Source organism: Cheilinus undulatus, linkage group 15, assembly GCF_018320785.1.
Source record: "Cheilinus undulatus linkage group 15, ASM1832078v1, whole genome shotgun sequence".
Classification (NCBI taxonomy): Eukaryota; Metazoa; Chordata; class Actinopteri; order Labriformes; family Labridae; genus Cheilinus; species Cheilinus undulatus.
The window spans coordinates 37669684-37694970 of record NC_054879.1 but is presented as its reverse complement, the minus strand read 5'-3'; the positions used below and the strand labels follow the sequence as shown (position 1 = coordinate 37694970).

The following is a 25287-nucleotide window of genomic DNA, read 5'->3' as shown; positions in this document are numbered from 1 at the left end:
ACATCTACAGAATAAACTTAAAGGAAACACTTCACCTTTTTTTTCACAAGATAAATATGAAAATGAAACCATCCAAAAACACACAACTTTTGAATTTTTGCAGAACCTTTTATTATTAGTGTGTAACATTAGGTTTACTCAAACTTTTAATCCATTTCAAGCTGATACAGAAACAAAATGAAAATTGGCAGTAGTTCCATACATATAGTCAATTTAATAGTTTAAGTTATTCAAAGCCTTACAAAAAATTAATAAGCTTGACAAAAACTGTCTTCAAACACAAAGATTCACTTCTTAGTCAGCTTTAGCTATGAAAACATCTTATCCATCCATAACAATGGGCCTGCCCTTTGCAACAAAAAAGAACTGATTGAATAAATTGACCACACAATAACTTTAAGGCAAATTAATTCACAATAAGCTGAACACAAGATTCAGACAGAGACATGACCTATTAATAGGTCTCCTTTACACTTTATGATCCATGGTACAGAAGCATGGTGCTAAAGAAGGCATGGTCATACAACTGCTCTGCTTTCACTGACTTCTGGTGCTCCATCTGGCTACCCGCAGTGCCGTTGTTGTCTGAAGACTCACTGTAACCAAGCTGCCCATGGAAGATTTCTGCTACTGGTTCACACCCAGATGGAGGCTGTGGTTGATTGTGCCCATTTGAGAAAAAATCCTCACAAGGTCTCTCGCCTGCCACTGGAAATGAAACACATCATCAAAGGGCATATAAATACATTTGTGACCATATTCCTGCCTTTGGTGAGCACAAAGAGGGGCAAAAAAAAGTTTATTGATTTTGTTTTGCACAACTAAATGTCGAAGTTGCCTCTTCTTAGACAAGAAGCAGACATTTTTGTGACCACATTTCAACACTGCAGAGAGAGGATTACTCAAAAAGGTAATCGATACAGTTCAAAATGCATACTAGCGCCTTATGTAATCTCATAAGTTTTGACCCGAGACCTTGTTAAAAATAGGTCACACCCTGATCGGTGGTTACTTAGTGTTGGAGTTACTGCTGTATGACACAGTGACCTAGTTCTGTTTCCACAAAGGTATTTAAGCTGTTGCGCCAAGTCGAGGAATCTTAAATCTTCCAGACCTGTTGGCATGAAGACGCACAAGCCAAACTTTAAGGGAAGAAATGATTTAGCATGAGTAATGTAGTCTGTTGAAAATGGTTTTATATCTTACTCTTTCCTTGGATTTCAACTCAAATTTGCAATTTTTTAACAGGGCAGTAAAAATACTAGTCCTAACCCCAGAGTCAGGAATTAAACAAGAAAACAAAAGTCCAACACAATCACATTTATAAAATTTAACAACATTTAATGATTCACACATAAAGTACAAAGCTAAACCTGCTCAGTACTAAAGCACTAGATGTTTCAAATTTAATTGCTATACACTCAAACGTTCCGGCATGAAACACAAAAAAATGCAACATGAAATTCTACAAAATACAGAAATAAGAAATCATTTCCCTTACTTGTTTATATAAAAGTTGAAAATAATGTACTTTAAGTTAGCTGTTCAATACAGCTCAAGAAAGAAGGCGTTTTGCAAATTCATGCAAACTTTCTTGAGCAGTACTGTTTATTCATAACTACTAATTGTAAAAGGGGCGTTTACTTTTGTTCAAAATCAGAAAGGGTAGAATTAAAGAAACATAGAGATGTGCAAGCCCTGTTAGACTTTAAAAATGAAACAGCTAGCACGCTCAATAAACATTCAATACACTTTAGAGGCAGACAACCAAAATAAATGCAAAGGAAACAGAATAAACAAAATTCAAGCCCATGAACCACTATGTCTTGTTATGTGACATCTACAAACTACAACTAAGCTGCACAGTGAGTCTTTTATACTTTATGAGCTACATTCAAGTTGGGATATGCTTTGGCATAAAGGTAATTATTGAATATAACAGCTTTTGTTAATATGTGGTAGCAGTTAGCATTGGGAAATAATACTTAAGTATATGATCATAGTGCTGAGGCACTCTATTGAGCCACATTTAATGTCAAATAACATTGTAACATCAGTAAGAGCAAAAATATAAATTGTTAGAATGCCATTCAATCACAACTAAGGTGTTACATTTTTTGTACATAGTTATTGCGGTATTTTTTAGCAATTTTTAGTATAGTTGGAAAAAAATGACTACTTTCTAGCTGTTTAAATAAGCAGATATCTAAATAAGCCAAATCCACACATTAGATTCACAAATTGCATAGAACAAGATCAACAGAAGCAACTTGGGGTGGCCTATGAATAGAGCTCTTCTTGTTAAGCAACAACTGACAAGCATTGGGTAGGACTGATATGAAATTCAACTCTTTTTCCATTGAGTTAATATGGCTGACACTTTGCACTTGTCACGCTACCATGTGAAGGGAATGTCAATAGCTAAATACAATGTTTCTGTTTAATTGTGCAAAACAAAACTTATTATAAACCTAAAAAAGGTTTACACAACAGTTATTTGTATAACTGGACGGCTGCATTAAATAGAACTATCAAAAAAAGACATCTCAATAACTATCCATCCAAGCAGAATCAGGTACACAGAATAGTAGAAATACAGAACACACACTGCTATTCATCTCTCAAAAGTAGCTTCATAACACATCAGACAAAAGTATTCTCTTGTATGCATGTAATACGCAAAATACAAAAGCCAGATGCTACCAAAAACATAAAAATAAACTGCACAAATGGAAACATTAGTGTTCGCCTCTACACACACACACACAAGCACTCTACAGGTAAGCATAAGAGTTGGTGCAGCGGCAGGGGGTCTGCATTGAAGCCACAGTGATGACCTCCAGCTCTTTAGTTGCCTGGCTGGGTTTGTCCTGTCCCCCCTGGTCCTCACACTGATCCATGGGCCCTGGCCCCTGTGGTGGTGCAAACCCATTCAGCCCAAATGCAAAGGGTCCTGGCCCACCTGAGGTAACAGTCGATGCCAACTCCATGCTCATGCTTTCCATCTTGGCCTCTCCAGCACCACCCAGTGGCCCATTCCCATTCAGCAATTCTGGTGGCATGCCCAGACCTAAAGGAAAACAAAAATCAAACACACAAAACAATTAGTGTTATTCAGAAAAAAAGAATGATGTTCCATTTCAAATTATACACAAACACCAGGCACAGGTGAGTGATAACTAGCACTAACATTAGCTTGTTCATGTTATTTAATGATAGGACAAGGATCCCTGTTGGTGTTCTGGGGCTTTAATGTAAGTTTTAAGCCAGTCATATTCTGATCCTGTTCACATAACAATGTACGGCAGGATTAGGAGATGTCTGTTTGGTGTTTCTGTCTATTATAATCTACAGGGACAGCAGAATGTCAAACGGCATTAATCTGTTATTTGCTCCTCTGTGAGTCTTCTTGCTCTGATGGGATTCAGTGCAAGTATAACACATAGGTGGCAACTGAGACCGTCAACTTCTCTGTAGAAGTAGGAAGCTGTTCTTGGCTGCCAGGAGGCAGAGCCAGGAGTGCGTGACGTCAAGTGAAAACTATGAATAGAACCCATCCCTACCCATCCCTACATCTAATATTCTAATTTTAAAATAAGCAGATCAGTGCAGTGAAGTCCCATCAGCAGCCATGCCCAGTTTTTTATCCAGCAGGTCTGACCAGGGAGTAACTGTTGTATCGATATACATTTTCCCTTCAGAGAAATATAAATAAAATCTTGAACTGTTAACCTACCATTAGGCCGAGCCTTCTTCACTGGGTTGGCTTCCATGCCATCGAACGACCTCTTTCTGTTGGGAGCACCATTCAAGAAGCTGCGTCCCTGGATGTTGGGGTGAACGTGGCCCCCGTTCTGGGTCATGCCATTCAGAAAGGCCCCGTAATGGGACTGAGCCATGTTTTGTTGGAAGTTCTGGGCATTGGAGAGAATCTCAGCGCACTCCTGGAACCCTTGGGCGTGGGCCAGGTCAGCAGCAGTCAGCCCACTGGCATTCCTCATACTGCACAACAGGAAAGAGGAGTGTTAGAGACACTCACTGTACGTTTGGTTTACACAAACAAAAAACAAACAGAAGACACGCCCAAACGTACATACATACAAACAAGCATACACACATACAGACTCATTAGGCAAGTGTTCACACAGACAGACACATAGATGTACAGAAACAGCCTGTCCTTTTCTACTCTCTCACATCATCTTCGTCATCTTCATGTGAGATGACGACTGATCTCTTTGGATCAATTTCATCATATGTACAGCTTTAACCTGACAGTTTCCAAATCAGTTTTGAAACATATCTGCTGCAAAAGGACATGATTAAGACACCAAAAGCACTGTGACTGACGCAGACCTGAGAGTATCTGAAAAACTGGAGGGGTTGATTAAGGGGTTTCTATGAAAAGATGCACTGAATCTACATGAGAAGTTTCAGCATCTGATGTAACAACTTGTCTTCTTTGCAAGGAAAATGAGACATCCAAGAAGAGAATTTGATTCGAGGCTGCTGGCATCCAACATTTCCAAAAGTGATGAAAGGATTCCTGCATTTTGGCATCTGATTTCCAGAGAATGTAGCCAAGCTCAAGCTGGAAAGAAAACTTGAAGTGGTGGCTATTTACTGTACATAAGTGTGTGAAGTGGAAAACCAATAAGAAAAAGCAGAATTCTTCAAAGACGAGCAATGGATCAGAAATTCTCCATCCAGAGGAAAAGCAGTTTGTCTTCTGAGCAAAGTCCACAGAATCAGGTTTCAAGTAGAATCACACACGAGCCTTCAGTCATCTTCTCCTGGAACGGTAAAGCTGAAGCAAGCTTCATCGTGTTTCAAGAAATGATGGCCAAGAGAATGAAACATAAGAAGCGACTGTAATCCATGGAGATGCATTTGTGCAATCATTCCTAACTTGTGAGGAGTTTTTTGTGTTAATCATGTCCAGTTGTAGCAGGAATAAGTGACTTTCTGACTGTATTAATGAATGAGCAAACAGTGCCATATTTACTTTTCTATTAACAGACTTAGTTTTTGCACTTTTGTGTGAAAGTAATGTCACTCAAAAATAACACACTGTTGAATAACGTGCCTTATCTAAGTTAATAAATAATACTAAGTAAATGAAGGGTTAATCTTATCTGAATGTTGCTGAAGTTAACTGCCAGTTATGACACAGTAAATTTCTGACTGGTCCCCTTTTTACAATTACGGGCCCTTTCAATTAATGATGAGAATTTCTGTCCACGCCATTGGCCGATTAGTAAACAATGCATCACTTGTTCGGTGTCCAAATGTCATCACACAGCTAAATGAGTTCTGCAAAGCAAACAGCCACGTCTTTGTCAAAGAAGTAGGACTCTGGCTAAGATCCAGGCTTGTACCTACTATTACACATGCAGCAGAAAAAGGAAAATGTCCCCATCTGCAGGATATAATATATACATAACCAGGCTATCACTATGCTAATCACTTTAAGAGGCAACAATGATCTCCTTTGCTACTTATTATACAACTAAAGGAATATTTTTTTCATTTTTATTAGGCCAAATTTGTGGAGTGACATTGACTCCCACACAACAAGGCTAAATTCAAAGTTAACTGCTTCTGTTTGGTCATTCATTGTCTTAGTAATTGTTCTTGCCTTTTCATTTTTACATCTAAACAGAGCAAAAAGGAAAAACTTCAAGAAAATAGTGCACATGATAAACATTTTGTAAAGAATTTAAGATTGAAAAACAAAAATAAAAATCACACAATAACTTTTTGAACAATACCCGTCCCCTTCAAAATTAACGCTTCCAAAAAGGTTGATTAAAGAGACTACATCCATATTAAACCATTTCATTATAGGATTTATGGTTTGGCCTCACTGCAAGGAATACAAATTACACCAAAATACCAAAAATGAACTATTTACACCTAAGTCAAAACAAAAGGTTGATATTTTAAGTAGTTCTTTCTGAACATAACTTCTTAAGCAAATTCACAAGAGTATCAGAGGCATTACTTCATAAAAGTAAAATAGGCAAACTAAAGCCTTAAGTTTTTACTATATTTATTTAGCAACAACTTCCTCTTATTTCAACACTTTCCCTGTTAAATATTACATAGCATAGTACTTATTATCTAGTAAGTATCCAGGGTTAATTCTTTAACCCGAAGCTCCAGAAAAAAACTAAAGGTTACTGTTCAGATATCCAACACTCTATAAAACATGATCCTCACTGCCAGACTGTGAAGGTCTTTCTGCTTTAAAAGCTTTTATAGAAACCTCCCACCCATTTTTAAGGGTTGAAGGTAAAGTGGGTTTAAGTGCTGTAGAGTTAAAACAGCAAACTTTATAACTTTTAAGATCCACAAAAGGAGAGCTAAATGTCCTGAAGTTGGACACAAACTGTTAAGAGTATGGGTATTTAAAATGGCAGATTAAACTCCATTCCAATCAAGTGAAGTAAGAAAAATCAACTATCAATTTCCTTTATTTAGTTAATCCAGGACCATCTTCATCCTAATCTTCATTTCAACCTCCAATATTATTCTGTCTTTACCCACCTCAGAATATCATATAAACACCAAATCCATTTTCTTTTACAATGACTCACAAATGTATTCCTTCAGTGAGACCTTACATCTAGAGAAAGCACAGAGCTGCAAAATAATGAAGTGCTTTTAAAAAAATAATTTCACCCAACAATGGAGGGAAATTTGTAAGGAAGCGTTAATTCTTTGTAAATGCCTGGTATGCTTTGCTTTTCCGTCCTAAGCACACAATATGCATCTTCTCTAGCTATCGTCTAACCTTCCTGAGGCAGCCTATTATCATGCTACATGTTGACATGGGACTCACGTGATTAAACCTGTCCATATAAAGGGCTCCTATGGTTAGTTGACAAATCAAAAAACAAAAAAAAAATCATAAAATAAAAAACAAAAGACTAGATACAGGAACAATCATGGATAATAAGCAAAGCATGCAGGTCTAAAACTTTAGTTTTGATTCATAAAAAACCTAGCATTAAAACCAATCACCGCAAGAAATACCTCAACAGTTTGCCAGTGTGTAGATAGGAAGCGATAGTGAGAACACTCAATGCCACAACAGTGCGGCTATCCCAGGGAACGGGGCAGACTCAGCAGTGTCTATTCTCCCCCTTTCTAGGATTACTTGAAAAAACCAAGTCATTTCCAATTCATTGGCTGCAAAACATTAAGACGTATGGTTCTGGTTCTGTTAACAGTATAGCAAAAGTTTTTTTTGTAACTTATTGTCACTTTCATAAAGGAAAAGGTGACAAAGATTAGATGTCAAAACAGACTATGATATTTATAGGGTTAATACTGTGACATACAAAATAAAACATTTCTATGTGAAAAGTAAATATCTTTTAACAGTGAAATGACAGTGAATAACCATTGCAACAGGATGATAGTTAGCATTAAACAGTTCAGTACATGATGCTATGCTAATCTAACCCATCCCACTCAGCTGCTGTAAGCCTTTATGTCTGCAGTCTGCTCTGCTCTCATCACCGGCAGCCTCTAAACAATCTCCTACCTGCTGCTAGCTTGCTAATGGACCAACTGATCGCTCTGAGGCTCATGACAATCAACAGAAACTCTTTTTAAAAACCTGAATGTCTGACCGATTTTAAATCTTACTTTTATTTTTTTCATCTGACGCTGCTAAAAATGTGGGGTTATATTTGGTTGTCATTACTTGCCAGAATTATTCACACCATTTTATTCAATATGTTAAGATTCTGTAGTCTGTACACATGAATTGAATATATCGTTTATTCCAAGTATAATATGTGACATCTTTTTAAACATTTATTTTTGGTCTTTTTATACCTTTTTCAGAAAGGACAGTAATAGAGCTGGAAACTAAAAGGAGTGGGAAATGACTTGAAAAGAGCCAAAGGTCAGCTTTAAGGACAACAGCCTCTTTGCAAGAAGACATCATCAGTGGGAAGTTTTAAACAGTAATACAGCAGACATAGAGCAGAATATCTCTGAAACAATTAATTGCTGAGTGTTGACTTTTCAAAAAAAAAAAAAAAGTCAACCTCCCTCTGTGTTCGTTGTTCTCAGCTCTGAGTTCACATGCATGTAACAGCACTTCTTTTGACCTGTTTATGTATTTGTTTGGAGGCCCAAACATGTTTTTTTTTTTTTAATTTTTTTTTTTTTATGTGAACACCTTACTTCTCCACTGTCAGCCTTATCGCCACCTGGAGGAAGAGAAACAGCCACTCGTGTGGGACGAGAGTTTTGACGAGAGCAATTCAAGGACAATGGTCTGACTTTCCAAACTTAAGTGAAACCTTTGTTCGGTGTAAAATGCTGAAATGAAATAGGAACTGTAAATGGCTATGGGTGAGGTAGGGGAGGAGAGAAAGCAGTAAATTGAGGGACAGTAGAGGTAAAGCATGGCCAAAGAAAAGCCTTGTTTCGGTCAGACAGACTGGTGCTAAAGTATGGCATCTGTTGGACATCTACTCTGAGATAGATTTATTATAATTTTGATTATTAATTCAGGAAAAATATCCTTTATGTTGTTTATTGGAAAAGTAAAAGATGTTGGTTTTCAACTTGGATAGGCTTCAAGAAACATGAAGATCAACTTTGACCTTAGAAGACATTTGATAATAATATGCAGAGGACAAATGAGACAAGTTTCTTCTTCAAAGATTAGACATAGAGAATTAGGGGTGGTGCTTCTGTTCCAAAGAAATGTTTCTGTACTTTGTATTGGGTCAAAGATAAGAAATCTCTTCTTCTTGAAATATGTGAAAGCAAACATTTGCAAGGCAAAATCCTGATTGTGAAAATATAAATATTAGAAGGGATATCAGAGCAAAGGGCTAAGAAGGTAGAAAAAGGGAAAAATGTATTAAGCTTTCCTAATCCTAGTTTTATGAGATATTCCCGATGCTCTCATTTAGACAGCTACACAGTCAGAGACTCATGAAAATGTTTAAAAGCCTCTGAGTGAAAGCTTTCAAACAGACCACAGTCATTAGACCCATGTCAACCCCACAGGCAGCCATCAGAACCTGCTGGGTGACCATTGATCATCTGTGACCTGTAGTTGCTGTGGTGTCCTGAACCGCAGTCAGCTTTCAGTGGCAGCCATGCGGCTCACTGACTATGCTGAATCAGAGGTGGGGGCAGATGGTGAGAGTGCTCTCTGTGCACTCTGTGCAGTCCTGCCTAATGAATCAGAGAGGGATCCATTTAGTGTTGTTTCTCCTCCTTGTTTACCTCCACTTCTTCTTGTCTTCTCAGAGAGCAGGAACGCCAACAACACCAGGGAAAAGAGGAGCAGGAAGCAGACTTATAACTGCTTCTCAGTTGAAGTAGACGGAAAATATAAGGGAGCAGAAGGTGACGAAGAGTGTTCCATTAGGAGACCAAAGATCCTTCACACAAGAATCATCGATGCAGAACTCAGCAGGATGAATGTTTCCAGCAACACAAAATATAATTTGATCTTGTAAGAAGGAGAAAAGTGCATTATCATTACCACTGAAGATTAAATATTGAAGTCTTTTATGCCGTATATTGATGGGTGATCGTACTTGTTAACAGTCACTTCTAAAGTTAATTTGTGTCTTTTGGATGGCTTTGCAAAAGTAAGGTTGGGCTCCTTTTCAGAAATTTGAAACTAATAATGCTAACACTTCACTGGAAGTTTGGTTTATTATGTTTGTAATCCAATCATCCATTGTTTTTTTTGTCTCGCTTTCACCCATGTAACAATCAGGTATGGCAACATTTTTTGTACTTAATTATAGCTACGTTTAGCTTTTACTGTAGACAGTCCAGAGCTGTTTGTGCTTTGATTTAGACAGCAGCTATTATGAGACAACGGGAGGCTTAAAGACATTTACAGAGATGAAGAGAAACCCCACTTATACACATCACAATAAAGAAGAATTCTTTTGTTCAATTTTTCCCTGGTTGTGGGGCTAAACAGTCAGTTCTTTGACTGGCTGAGCCAATGTGGAGTAAGAAAGAAGAATTAAATGGATAAAGCAGAAGAATTAAGGTTCCCAATGAAATTACATGTTCCAGTAATCTTCCATTAAATTGCATCCAAGCCACAATATTCATAATTTATAACATATATAAATACTGGGTTTTATTGTGTTTGAACATCACATTTGTATACAGATGAGGGCGAAATTATTAGCCCCCTATGAAAATGTCATTTCTTAAAAGTATTTCCCAAGCACTGTTAAACGGCAACACTTTTCCAAACACCCTAATTTTATTTTGGATGTGTTTATTATTTTACTTCACTCACAGAAGCAAAACCATTTCATGAAAACCAAAAACTACCAGGGTCTTAATTATAAGCCCCCTTTGAACGGAACTTTTTGTTGAGCTGTTGCACACACCACTGATGTTCAATAGTTTGCTTTAACTTCGTAATGCTCAAAACTTCACTCAAGTTAAAAGTGAGGCCAACCCTGCATTTTTACACACAGTATAAAAACATACTGTCACTTGAGAAAGCATCATAGCAAAAAGAAATCAGTTGAGACTTGAGAAAAAAAAATGTTGAAGATCACCAAGCAGGGGAAGGTTTTCCAAGTTATCACAGCATTTCCAAGTGTCAAGAACTGGTGTGAGAAGAATCGTCAAGAAAATCAAAGAGATCCACATAGTACAGAACAAGCCTGGCAGAGGTAGAAAGAGAAAGATTTCAAAGACTCCAGAAAGAAAACTAGTGAGAGATGTGTCGAAAGACCCCAGAACAACTGGCCACGACAGTCCTGCACAGGAGTGGACTGCAAGGTTGCAGACCGAGAAAGACAACCTGGAGGAAGATTATGCATACTGGAAGCATGTCCTCTGGTCAGATGAAACTAAACTAGAGCTCTTTGGCCATAGAGATGTTTCTTATGATTGGAGAAAGAAGGGAGAGGTGTATAGCCCAAAGACACCGTCCCAGCAGTGAAACACAGAAGTGGGAGTATTATGCTGTCAGGATGCTTCAGTGTTTCTGGAACTAGGAATCTTGCAAAGGTTGAAAGAATCATGAAGAAACAAGATTGTGAAGACTTTGAAAGAAAAACTAAAAGAGTCCGCAGCAAAACTGTGTCTGGGATGTCGCGTTGTCTTCCAATACCAAAGTGACCCAAAACATACGTGGCTCCTGGTGAAGAACTACCTCCAGAAGACCAAAGTCAACCTTACTGACTGTCCTGCTCAAAGCCCCGACTTGAATCCCACTGAAAATCTGTGGGGTGAACTGAAGACCAAGATCCATGCCAGAAGACCATCAAATCTGGAGAAGCTTGAGAGACTGGCCAAAGAAGAATGGGCTGGGATTCCTCAGAAGACGTGTCAGACTGGTTAAAACCACAACAAAAGACTGAAGGCTGTTGTCCAGCAAAAAGAATACACTCTTGACTATTAGCGTCAGGAGGGCTGATAATTTAGACCCTGGTAGATTTTGGTTTTTGTGAAATTATTTTGTGTCTGTGTGCGAAGTAAAATATTGTAAGCATCCAAAATAAATCTAGGATGTTTGGAAAAGCTGTTGTGAATTCCTTGCTCTGTTTAACAGCACACAGGAAATACTTACAAATTAAATTTTCATGGGGGGGCTAATACCTTTGTCCTCATCTCTATATATCGTACATAACTACATGATTTGCTGAAACTTTGTTGCACTTGAATAAGAGTTAGTTTTCTGCATTCATCTTACAATCATTTTTGTCAAAATAAAAGATCTTCAGAATATGACCTGTATTTATAAATATGATTGTGGATTTTAAAAGAACTTTAAAAGAACTTCATTGAAAATATTTAATCCAAGTAGAATTTTAATGATCGAACATTTCCTGGTGCATTTTTCAAATTCTACTTAAAACACTTTTTTCAACTAAATTTAGAGCATTTTTTAAATTGTTGTCTCATGTGGAGTCTAATATGGATTTTATGTCTAAGCATGTATGAGGATGATTTATTCGTGGCAATTCTGATTTTATTTATAAGAAGACCATTAAAGATTAATGTATTATTGAGATAAAAAGTTTAAAACATGATTTTATAGGAACAATTACTTAATAGTTAAATTAGGAGGATAAACTACAATAATTTTGTCATGAGCCTCATTCCCACATTATGTACCCTAGTTTCCCTCCCCTTACATTTCTGGGTCATAAGTTAAACAAAATAACTTGATAATAAACTAAACTAAATGAAACATCTGTGATCTGCAGGGGAAAAAATATACATAGTTTTCATCATAAACATTCCTTATGATGACCAAATGCACATTACTAGATCTACATAAAAAACAAAAAATCAGTTTCTTTAGAAATGTCAGTAAAAGTTGGAATTGGATTTGTTGAAACAGCAGAACAGCTGGGGCATTCTGATGCACACGTTTAAGATGACCCAAGCTTACACCCTTGTAACTAAACATCTGACTAACAAAATCCACGTGTATTTCCTGTGGGGATACAAAAAAACCCAACCTATTAAAAAATTATTTTAATCTTGTTCATGTTAATGTCATTATTTAACTGAAAAAAAACAAAGAAATCATGTATTTTTAAATCATTTCACAATCAATTCAACAACCCTGTTAGCCCTGACAACCAAAATATAACTGGGGTTCAAAAGTCACAACATTTAAAATACAAATGCCCTCTTACTTCCTATTAACAATTTAATACAGAGGTACAAATTGCACTAGAATCACTGATTAACCTTTCCTACATGTGGCATTTGCTGTTGTCAGATTTTCTAAGAACTTAAAAGTACTGTTTTCTTAGTAGATTGGATGAACACATCCTCTACTTGAAAATTGTGCATCCTAAAATACCCCAGTTGTTTTGAATTTCTGAAAATCAAATGTATTAGGGGAAAAAGGCAGACACTTTGTTGCAAAAAATGAAATTACAAGTGTATTTAGGAGAGGAAACTAGAACAGTTTTCATGTAAAAAGCTGATCTTTGTATAAATGTAGTTCAATGTCTAAAGTGAGCTGATGAGTTATTTTCTCCTTTAAATGTAGATCAACATGCACATGTTCTTTGCTTATTTATTTAAACTGATTTATGATCCTCTGATAGAGCACTCAGCAGGTCAAAACGAGAAACCTGCATATTTCTAGGGAACATTCTTCTGGTAGCAGTCACACTAAGTGTTAGCACATGAGGTTGACTGACAGGCTTGACCTTAGAGAAATAATAGCTGATCTGTTTAGACGTGTCAAAGAGAAAACTACCACAGAAATTTGTCATCATTTCATTCTCCTTAAGGTCTTGGATCTATTTTAAGAAAAACAATGGGTGGTGTCCTTTTATGCCTTTGTTCATGCTTCACAAGAAGAAGCAATAACAAAAAGAATTCTACAATAGGAAAGGCAAACGCCGACATACAAGGTGTGGCTTTAGGTCTTCAGTAAGGCAGATTATTCATACATTTCTTAAGACACAACCTAGAGACAAAGTGGTCTGAGCTGGTTTAACGTCTTTTTCTTATGCATTTATCTTCAAGAGAATTTTTACAATGAAGAAAATTTTTCCCATTTTTTTTAAAAGTGAAAGCACCCAAAATGGTACTGAAAGAAATCTGATTTTGCAGTTCTTAAGTGATGTACCTAAAAAAAAAATTGCATCTATTTATATATAACCTATGAGGTTTCATTTGATGCAACAAAAATATAGCCTTTTCATACTGACATTCAGAGGGCTTCTTTAAGAGTGAACGTGCATTTGGTCATCAAGCCAAACTGTCTATGTAAGACACTAACCAAAACAAATGTTAACAAAGAAAAGCACACTCTAGACTTAACAAATATCATGCAATGTGGCCTACAAAGCTAAGAACAGTTTATCAACTTTTACATTAAGTTGTCCTCTTGTGTGTGTAATAATAAATGTGCGTAAAAAATGTGCTGCATTTAAAAAGCTGTTAGTTATTTTTGAAAAGGCAAACATAACTGGTTAATCATCTACTTTTAAAGAAAAAAACAGTTCTTCCTTAATTCATAAAAATATAAGAATGACAGTGTGGTGTAAAAGAACAAACAATGCTAATAAATCTTTCTTTATGAAGCTAGTATTCCTACGCTAGTCTTATTACACATTGAGGGCAACTTAATGCAAATTGTTGCAATGAGAAACAACAATTTCAAGGATTATTAAAATTATCATACACATTTTCAAGGGAGCACCACCAATTGAATAGCTATTTGCAGCAGCATCTCTTTGCGGAAATTCTTTAAATCTAAACAAAACAATATGTTTATTAATTAGCATCATTAGCATTTGGTGAAAAAAGTTTTATGCAAACTACAATCAATCTTAAATTCATGATCTTTACATACCATTACCATGGTTACAGGCATGGAGGATATGCTGCTGTTCCACCTGACCAAATTATTGTTATCATGATAAATGTTAAAGTGAACTGAAATGCAGATCAACTTTCACTCCTATAATTACTATAATGTCCTCTTCATTTCATCATCAACTTAGTTGCAAATGCTAATATTAGAATGTTCAGATCATAACTGGCTATGAGCCACATACTAAAAACACTGTTACCGGTAAAAGCAGAAGTGTAGCCATATAGATAAAAATAATATTAAGGTGTATTTATGGTTTTGTTTATCTCTACCAATCTCTCTTTCTGCATATTGCACACTGTGATAAATGTTGCTATGTGCTGTGCACATGCTGGATTAATGTTTGTTTTTGAGACTAATACAACAAATAGGACAGTCTAGGCCTACCTACTTGTAAAGAGTCTTGAGACAACATTTTTAATGAAATGGCTCTGTACAGATTAACATTTTATGACTGATAGTAACTGAATGAACAGCTATTAATTAAAAGCCCTGGCAGGAGAGAAATCAGTGTTTCAAATTATTTACTGATGCACAGCTTTAGCACTAGAACTGATCACAAATCAACCATGGTGTGTTATGCAGAATTCCTCCTATAAAATCTAGAATGTTATGTTCTAAGCTTTTGCCACATGTCTGGCTCTGACTACAGTTATATGTGGTATAAAGCCTTAGGTGATTCAGCTGAAGTTAAGCATCCTTCTGAGTATACTAAGACTTCAGGATTATCCTATGTTTTCAATTTTTGATTATCTGAGCATATCTTACATCTGTTAAGTTACAATTCTTGTGTTTTTTACATTAAAAAACATCTACACTGCTCTGATTTCAGTTTGGTGGTGATCCCTTGCAAAGGTAAATCAGAGGTGTTGGATAGTACAGAAGAAAAGAAATGAAGACAGAGATCTGATCACAGGACTTACTCAGCTTTCGCTCCCTGAATCAAGAGAGCGTTGATGCACTCCAGACTGCCCGCACGAGCAGCCTTGTGGATGGGCGTCTCGCCCACATAGTCCTGAGTGAGGATAAGACACTGCAGTTACACACAGAAACATGGCTTAAATGCACACAGAAACAAGTAGGAATGAAAGAATGTGTTTGGATATACTGTGACTCTACAGGGGAGAGCCTGAACTTCTCACCCAGATTCAACCACTGCCCACACAGAGTTATAACTGTGCATAAGAGGGAGGGTAGGTGAAAAACACATTGAGGAAAATCATCACACTGAAATGTGGGCTGTGCTCAGCAACCCAAGACAGGTAAAACCCACACACAAAGAATTTTCTCAGCCGTTTATTACAGCATATGCTGAGCAGATTCAATTGAGTGTGTTTCTCTATGACGTCAAGATGTTATGTCATCATGACCCACTAAACTGAATTTCCTCTGTAGTTCAGCAGAGCATAAAGCAGAGCCTGCAGCATCAGTCTACAGATAGAAATTCATGTAGAGGAAAAGACAGTAGGAATAAAACACTCTGAGACCAAGTGCAGTATCTGAAAAAGTGGCATAAGCATAATCCAGATATGTGTGTGGTGGAGGCGTAAGTCGCAACAGCGCATTGAGGGTCGTGACCTCACTTAAGAATGATCCTCCTTGATAGGATAAGTCCTGAGCTCAGCCTCTTCCAGTATGGAAGTGATATTTTTTCCTACCTAAAAATAGCTGATTAATTTGCTATTGCATGATCATTTGCTGAACCAGTAGTCTACACAGTTCTGTTTGTAATGGGATGTTTTTCTTTTAGTGTTCAGTGTACTTTGTGCAGGATTATGTTTGCACCCATCTCTCCAGGAAACGTCAACAAGAAAAATTCCTGTAAACCTACACGGTCAAGTTAGGTGATATTTTCAAAGCTGTGATAAAACTGAACTGCTTGACAGCTATATGCAGTAAACAGTGTGCAGTCAAGAACCTGAATGTGTGACTCACCTGTCTGTTAATTTCTGCACCAGCTTGGAGTAGCCATAACAAGCACTCAGGGTGGCCCCCAAAAGCAGCAATGTGAGTAGGCGTTTGTGCAAACCTGGAGGTCACAGCGTTCACACCACAGCCCACCTGAACCAGACGCATCACACACTCCAACTGGGAAGAGATGAGCAATACGGGAACAGTCAGGCTGATTGTAATGAGTTGTGTTGTGATTCATTCATTGCTTTTATCCAAAAGACGCCACGCAAGGCAGGTAAAAACAAGTACAGTGCAGTAAATGCTAATGGGAAAGATTCATCTCTATAGTTGGGCCTGGCTCCGATACTTAATGGCTCTAGCTGTGGGCTCACATCCAATGTCTGTACAAACAAGAGGCCTGTCCTTCCCATGCAGCCGTTGAGCACAACACTAGAGCGGTTAGAGGAGGGCGGCTTGTCGGAGTAAATAACGATGAAAGTTGACTATGAAGTTGCACTCGTTTTATTCAAGCTTTAGAAGAAAATGCTGTTCAGTTAGCCTACAATAGTTCCATATTTAGACATTTTTATCTAAGTTCTGTACCGTGTTGTCGTCTAAATATGCTAGTTTATCAAATCGTTTATCAAATGGAAAATTTTCTTGTAACGTTCTTATCTTCGTCTCTGTGCTAGTTAGCACTGTTCCCGGTCAATGTTACTTTATGAACTACATTATCTTAGCTATAAAATACGTTATCAGCTGTTTCCCTGGGTAGACAGTTATCTTTAATGGTCCATTGTCTGCTTCCAGTTAATGATGGCTGCTTTTTGAGCGGCTAACAGTTAAGGCAAACATCAGGAAATGGCCGAGACGGGGCTCACGTCGGCGCTTATTCAATACATACTTTCATCCATGAAACATTAATAACGATAGGCCCGGTCGTCTAAAAGCACAACTGAAGCTTGTTGGGTACCTTCCCAAAATGAGCGGCCCAGTGTATGGGCGTCCAGCCGTAGAAGGTGTCCTCCACGGTGAGGTCAGCCGGGTTTGAGGTGCATTGAAGGAGGGAGCACAAGGCACCGACATCTCCATCCCTGCACGCCCGATGGAGAGGGAAGCGGCTGTTTAAGACCTCCTCACTAGAAAATCCAGCCTCGACTCCCACCGACATTGTTGGAAGAAAAGATGGATGACACCCTACTGCTATTAAACAATATAATAAGCTATTGTTATATTCTTGAAGCTGATGGGGGTGCCTGTGAAGCAGGACACACGCCACCCTGACTGGTGTGCCTTTCTGCCTGACAACACAAAGGAGACAGGTCAGAGCACGCGCCGGAGTGAAACTTGAGAAACGCCGAGCAGACAGTAAACTGTGGACTGGACCAGACTGGGCAGCAGCACATTCCTTCCGTTTGTTATTTTCTTCTTCTGAGGTTTGACGGCACCGAGCGTCTTCTGTGTTACATTACTGCCATCTAGTGGAGTTAGCCAACTACTACAGGGAGAAAGCCTTTTCACCCACGAACATTCTGGCATGCCAGCTCTCTGATCTCTCTAATCCCTCACAGCAGGAAGTTTTCCTTCAGTTTGCCTGTTTGTGTGTGAAAGCGTAAATACTTTAGGGCAGAGGTTATTGGTGGATATAACTGGAATGTTATTGGTGCTGTCGTGATCTGTCAGTGTTTCATAAATCAAGATATCTTTATTGTTTTGGTTGCCAACATATTTAGCATTTTCGGTGTTGTCTCAATTTAGTCATTTAAAAAAAAAACATGAACAAATTCATCTTGTCAGAATGTTTGTTTACAGAATTAGCATGCAAGCACTGCTTTGTGCTGAAGCTAAGAAGAATGATGTAGTCTAGTACAAGCTTCATAAACTAATGCGGACCATATTTTATCTAATTTCAACAATTTGTTTGAGGGCCAGTCAAAAATGGCTCACGGGCTGCATTTGGCCCCCGGGCCATAGTTTGGACACCCCTGCTTTAGGGTTAAGTCTGGGTGATAAACGCTATTTATGTTCACACAGTTCAACCTGGGAAATTCAGGAAATTTTCAGTAGTTTCAAGAAAAGTGTTGTAAAAAAGTATTTGCCCCCTCCCTGATTTCTTTTCTTTGTTTTGCATCCATCCATCTTTTGCTTTCCAAGGCAGGTAGCAGGCTGAGCAAGCCAGCCCAGACATTCCTCTTCCCAGCAGTCCTTTCCAACTCCTTCTGGGGATCCCCAAGCATTTCCAGACCAGACAGGATACACAAACCTTCTAGTGCATTCTTGGTGTTCCCCAAGGTTTCCTCCTAGTTGGACGTACCTGGAAGACCTCCACAGGGAGGCGCCCAGGAGGCATCCTGATCAGATGTCCAAACCACTTCAACTGACTCCTTTCGATGCAAAGGAGCAGCGTCTCTACTCCTAGTCCCTTCTCGATGTCTGAACTCCTCACCTTTTCTCTTAGGCAGAACCCAGCTACCTTCTAGAAAAACTCATTTCGGTTACTTGTATCCACAAACTCATTCTTTTGTGTCATTACCCAGAGTTCAGCACTCTAGGTTAGTGCTGATGCTGCTCCAATCTGCCTGACAGTATCATACTATCATGTGTTCTTTTTGGTCAGCAGAGGTTTTTGCCTTGGAGATCTCCCATTGATGCCACCTTTGCCCAGTCTCTTTCTAATTGTTGAATCATGAACACTGACCTTAACTATGTCAAGGGAGGCCTGCAGGTCTTTAGATGTTCTGGGTTCTTTTCTGACCTCCTGCATGACTCTTTGATGCGCTGAACTGCAATTGTGGATCAGCCCATATGAGACCCATATACAGTAGGCCCATTCTAGAAAGCCCTGCAATCGCCATGTTTACAACAAGTAAGATCTATCTTGTATCTCTTGAGATGGGGCCTATAAGGGTCTCATATGGGCTGATCCACACTTGCAGTTCACATGGGCAATCATAGGAGGGGCCACCATGGAACCCATGGACAAACCCACATGGGACCCATATTGCAGCCCACATACTGTATAACCCATACGGGGCCCACATTGACATGCTGGCTGTCCTCCATGAAAACATTCCAGTGCAGCAAACGTAGTTTATGCAGCTCTGTTAGCTGCGTAAGCTACATAGGTAATAGAGCTACATAGTCAATATAGCTATGTAGCTTATGTGGCTAAAGCTAAGCTCCCAAAGCAATTACAAAAGCTACATAGATACACTATCTACATAGCTATGTTAGCTTTAGCTAAAGCTCACATTGCTAAAGCTAACTTAGCTACTTTTGTTTATGTATCAACTACATAGCTAGTGTACCTGGGTTAGATTTGTGTTAGATTTGTGTTAGCGTTACATAAAGCTAACAAAGCTAAAGTGAGCCAATGTTTCTGTATCTACTTCTAAAATGAACCTATACATAATTACCTCCGCCAAGGAGGTTAGGTGATCGGGTGGGTTTGTTCGTTTGTTAGCAACATAACTCAAAAAGTTGTGGACAGATTTTGATGAAATTTCCAGGAAATGGCAGAAGGAAGAACTGATTAGATTTTGGGACTGATCCGGATCACCATCTGGATCCAGGAATTTTTTAAAGGATTCTGTACTATTGGGCAATGGGGCTAATGGCGGAGGTCTGCGCTGTTACCACTTTACACCAGGAGATGGCGGACATGAGTAACTTCAACCCCAGCAGCATTTTTGGGTGTGTTTCTATTCAAAGTTTTGGAGTTTATAGAGTTTGAAAGACGCATGCTGTCGAGGAGACGAGTCGGAGCATAACAGAGAGAAAGACAGCACACCGTAGCAAGAATACTCACAATGCTGGGAGGAATAGAGGAATATTCACCCTCTGCCATGACTTCCAGTCGTCCAGTGAGTCTGTTGGCATCGGCAGGCAATGCTTCAACCATGACAGACCACACATTGCAAAGCCAATACTTCACTACGTGTGTACCCTATTGCATAGGGAGTAATCAGTGAAATCTGTGGTGGAGGGGCACATAGGGATGGATCCAGGAAGTTCTTAAAGGATTCTTCACTATTGGGAGATAGGGCTAACGGCAGAGGTCTGTGCTTTTGGAGTGCTTTTCTAGTTTAATCCTGGATCAGATCTCTGACCTTTATTTCTTTTTTAGTTATGAAATGTTACTTGGTCGGTAATTTTTGCAGTTTGGTTATTTCATGAATGTTACTTCCAGTCTTTGTTTTTATATAAACAAATCTAAACTGGAATTACATTGTAACAGCAAATTACAGCACTCCCGTTCTGACACAGACAGTGTCTCAAATGGATGGATATCAGAAATGTACAGTCTGCAGCAAGACTGTCTTGGTTTAATCAGCAATGTGCGTTCTAACCAATAGTAAGGTGAAATTGACCCTCTCGCAAAGCGAGAAGTGGGAAGTGGCTAAATCTGACTTTCACAACACAATGTCAATCAATTTTTTTTTTTTGAGTGTAGAATAGATTGTTAGCTCTACTTCAGCCTGTTAACCAAGATACATCTCCCTCAGGATAGTTAGAAAAATCTTGAGTTCTTGCATTTTACATATCACCTGCTAATTCAATCTAATAAGATTTTTTTTTTTTTCATAAATGTGAAACCTGCTGATGATTGGTCATTACTACTGGAGCAACAAAAATATACTACAAAAGGAAAGGAGTCCAATTCCTGTAATAAAAATCCAGACCCCCAAAGTACAGAGTCAACATTTTTATGTAATGTCTGCAAACAGAGATCAGCTGCAGTAGAATAAAGGAGCACAGTATATTTGCTATGAACAAGAATATGGCTTCTGTATTTTATGTTGTAATGTTTCTTCTCACCACAAGAGGGAGGTATCAGACAGAAAATGCACAACTAAGGGCAATGTCTGAACCTGTGGGGACGTGAAAGAGTGATTGGACATGTTAGTCTAAAAAGCCTTTTAATGTGATGACATGATCATTTTTGGCATTTTTCCTTGTGGTTAACTTTTTGAATACAGCATGTCCAACTGTGGATTTAACAGTACAGTGCATGGCAAACCATTTCAGTCAAGTTTTCAATCTTGAGGTTTTATTTCTAGACACTAGAGGGGGGTGCTGACCACAGTAGGTCACCTTTATTCTATGATGTCATGTTAATTTCCCTCCTTCCCACAACAGAAGAAAAACTGTTTTCAGGATCAATCAATATCATTTTAGTTTGGACCAGCAGCAGTCTTAGATATAGCTCAGGTTGATATATGAAGCTATAGCTGTTGTTTGTTGTAGTTTCAGTCTCAAATATAATGATTTGACAACCCTTTTCATCGGTATTATAATCATTAATGACAGAAAACCATCATGCCATTTAACTTCCCCTTCTTTGACTTCAACACAGCACCACCCAGTTTTCTAAACCAGCTTGTCCTGTTTCTGTGTGTGTGAGGGGGGTCACAGTGGGCCATAGCCAATCATAGCATGCACTGGGCAAGTTCCAGATCTGTTTTCTGTTCTGACAAAGGCATTGGAACGAGAAGAATGTTAATGAACCTCGGCGAAATGCGTCACACTGATATGACTGTCGTGATGTCGTGCTCCACTTCACAGGCCAACCATGACCTGGCAGGCACTTCATTACCCAGATTTGCAGAGTTACCTCCTTCACCTTTCTTCAACAATTGGCTGATCTGGGTCAGTGTGTGTGGTTATGAACACTCATTAGCACAAGAAAACACAATAGACTGTACATAGCACTCGCTCTGATGCCGTCTATACACAAAGAGGGAGGAGGCGTTTTTCAGCAGTAGGGGTAATTAAAAAAAAAGTGAACTAATTTGAGCAACATGCCCACATAAACACACACCTCTAATTTCAACTTCTGGGCCTTGAACCTAATGCACTCAAGACAAAAATACATTTCCCCACACATTAACAGTGTAACAGAGACACTTGTAAATCATGCACAGCCTATATTTGTGTTATGACGTCCACAGAGAAGTCAAATTCACTAGTGCATGAACATTTTCATTGACATAGAAGCATTACTGGATTTTGGCTTTATGCACCATGGGGTGCCTTTCTTACAACTGAATAGAGCCTTGCATCTGAGGCATGTATGCAATTTACTTGTTGCACACTGAAATTATATTTTGCATGTGTAAAAGTTTGCATTTTTTTTCCTTTTTGGTGTTTCTTGCTGCTGATACCACAGTGAAAGGGTGTAGCGTTACTCTGTTGTTGTGATTGGTAATTGGTAGATATATTTCTCTAATAAATCAAAATCTTAAAACAATGAAATAATAGTTTGAAGTAGATAAGTGGATGAGACAAAATTGGTAAACTTACTCTGCTCTAATGTTTCTATTTGCTAATACACACATGCTGGATGTATAACCCCCTGCAAAAGTTGTTTCCCATCATGGGTCAACCCAATTAAATAAAATAAAACATTTAATAAAATCTTTACATGGTTTTTGGATAGTCAGAGTTTCAGTCTTGTCCTTTTTTACCCTTTTCTGTTTTAAAATGTTAATTCCATATTAAAGGCCACATATATAACCCTAACAAAACCATGTGCCCCTGGCCTGTCCACAGTTTCCCCAAGAATCAGATTTTTTTGTTAAGATGCCTCCTGTTTGATTCAAGGTGATCAGCAGGTATGATAAGATAAGTAGCCTGGTGTCTCTACATTGCAGGAATATTCCTCACAAACAGGATAGTTTATAATCAGATAGTTTAGTTCATAATCCCCTTTGAGGTTACATATTCAGTCAAATTTCTAAAATGAGATTTTGATTCCAAAAGAACAATGTTCTAATATAACACCACTCTGTGCAAAGACGGCAAGAACACACTGTTCATATTAAGTGCCATTACTGTGTCATTTTAAGTCGCATTGTGTTGCACCCTTTAGATCGGTGGTACTCAACGTGTGGCTGTTGAGAACATGTAGCTCTTTTGTGATGATTTGTGTCTCTTTCATGTCTTAATTTGAATTATTCCCCCAGAAAACCGTTAAAAAGGGAAACTTTGACCTCAGAAATTATCCATTGTAAGTCGCATTAATCAGTTTGTTTCTCATAAATCAGGGATGTCCAAACTTTTTCCGCTGAGGGCCACATGCAGAAAATTTTAAGGATGGTGGGGTCACTTTCATATACCTCCCCTTTATGCTATCAAAGTTTGTTAATCCAGTCAAATTTAGGAAAAAATACACTAATTGATTCTATATGCTTTAAAGTTTATATCACGACTAAAAGCACATTAATTAATTGTCCTGTCAAATGATAGCACTGCCTGATGTCGAAACTATAACATGCTAATCCAAATAAATTCATACCATCCTCACATACTGGAATTTTTTCCCGTGTTTTCTTATTGACAGACAGGTATAGTTTTGTGTTATCTTCCCGGACAAGCCCCCAAAGTAAAAAAACTATACTCATCTGTCAATAAGAACTACAGCCAAGCATGAGCTTCAGGTTCTATTGTGGGCCATTTTCATTTGTGTTTTAGAATTTGCTGCAGGCCAATTAAAATCGGGCCAAGGTCAACATTTGGCCCCCGGGCCATAGTTTGGACACCCCTGCCATAAGTATACAGTTAGCTTTAATTGCGAACCAATAATTTTGTCTGTATATTTCCATTGCCCTTATCTGCCATTTTTGCCCCCTTTTCCCATTTTTTGTCACTTTTAATCCATTTGTACTGCTTTAAGCCCACTTTTGCCCCTTTTATCCCGTTTTTGCCCTTTTTCACCAGTTTTTTGTCTCTTCTGTGCTGCTTTTTGCCATTTTTTCCCTTTGTTACATCTTTATGACACTTTTCACCCATCTAAGATGCCTTTTCCCATTAAATGCCATCCCCCCATTTTTGCCATTCTTTGCTGCTTTTTGCCCATTTCCCCCACCATTTCTTGCTGCTTCTTGCCTGTTTTAGTCACTTTCCACTAATTTTTGCCATGTTTTTGCTGCTTTTTGACCATTTGTGCCACCGTATACTCATTTTTTCTCACTTTTCGCCCATTTTTTTCAGCTTTTTGACCAATTTTTGCCACCTCTAACTTATGTTTATAGCACATATACCCATTTTTGCCACCTTTCATCACTTGGACTGTGGCTCTTACAAAGGTATTTTTCAACAACGTGGCTCTTTGGTTGAGCAGGGTTGAGTAACACTGCTTTTGAGGAATCCGCCAGCACATGTTTGGATTAACTTTTTGCCATTTTTATTAACAAAAACTTGCCCACAGTTCAGCACAAGCTACTACTGTTTTCAGCTTTCTTTGGCAGAATCTCAGAGAATAACGTTTCTCTGTTTACTTCTCTTAAAGGGGGCAGAGTCCTTTTTCTTTAAGGGAAAACAGAAACAATTTTTCCTCTACAGACAATATGTAAACATCACAGTAATGCTATTTTTAGCTGTCTTTAACTTTTTGTTGACTAAATGTATTTCAAATATGAATTTACTCTTTTGTAGGCAAGATTATTTTAACTTCACACACTGATATAAGGGTAAACAAGTAATTATATATGAGCTTTTCCTGTGCGTTACAATTATCATTAAATAACCAACTGGTTTGATACAAACTGACCGTACAAACAGAACATTCTCTAATCTTCATTGTGACATTAGATCATTTTGTCAGCTTGAAAGTGTTTGGACTCTTGAAGTTCCTCAGAAAAAGGAAATGAGTTGTTTATAGTTTGCAAAATGAAGAAGCTGCCTTGACTCACTGGGGCGTTTTTGCATCCAGATCATGCTGTGTTCTTGTGAGTGTCAAGTCATTCTAATGAGTTATTTTTCTATCTCTTCATGCGTCACTCTGAAGCCAATTTATGACTGGCTGCCATTCCCCAACTGTTTGTTTCTGACCTTGATTACACATCTACACAGGAATGCCCGCTGATAGCTTATCAGCCTGGGTCAATATCCCAGCGCACTGTTTGTTCAGGACAGAAAGGATGACCAGAAACGCGGTCATCAGGACCCCTTCAGTCAAATTTACATCCAGTGATCGTCCACGAGACAGGGTGATGAGTAAGTTTGTCTTGATGCAATCAGTC

General features: G+C 38.3%; 1 protein-coding gene across 1 annotated transcript; it reads right to left on the bottom strand.

The window, feature by feature from the left end:
• Window positions 1–129: 129 nt before the first annotated feature.
• ankrd10b (ankyrin repeat domain 10b) lies at window positions 130–17622 on the bottom strand. Its single transcript, XM_041807870.1, has 6 exons — window positions 17238–17622; window positions 16307–16459; window positions 15295–15386; window positions 3737–4002; window positions 2963–3070; window positions 130–708 (listed from the first exon to the last, which is right to left on the bottom strand). Exons 1-6 carry the CDS (start codon window positions 17433–17435, stop codon window positions 476–478), a joined length of 1050 nt encoding a protein of 349 aa, XP_041663804.1. The 5' UTR covers window positions 17436–17622; the 3' UTR covers window positions 130–475.
• Between the last annotated feature and the right edge of the window lie 7665 nt (window positions 17623–25287).

What these genes read in the sequence shown, in the direction of transcription:
- ankrd10b (XM_041807870.1), bottom strand. Translation starts at nt 17,435, where the DNA reads ATGTCGGTGGGAGTCGAGGCTGGATTTTCTAGTGAGGAGGTCTTAAAC. An exon ending in GGGCCGCTCATTTTGGGAAG is followed by an intron (nt 16,460 to 17,237) that starts GTACCCAACAAG and finishes ATCTCTTCCCAG; the next exon opens with TTGGAGTGTGTGATGCGTCT. An exon ending in GTGCAGAAATTAACAGACAG is followed by an intron (nt 15,387 to 16,306) that starts GTGAGTCACACA and finishes ATCCTCACTCAG; the next exon opens with GACTATGTGGGCGAGACGCC.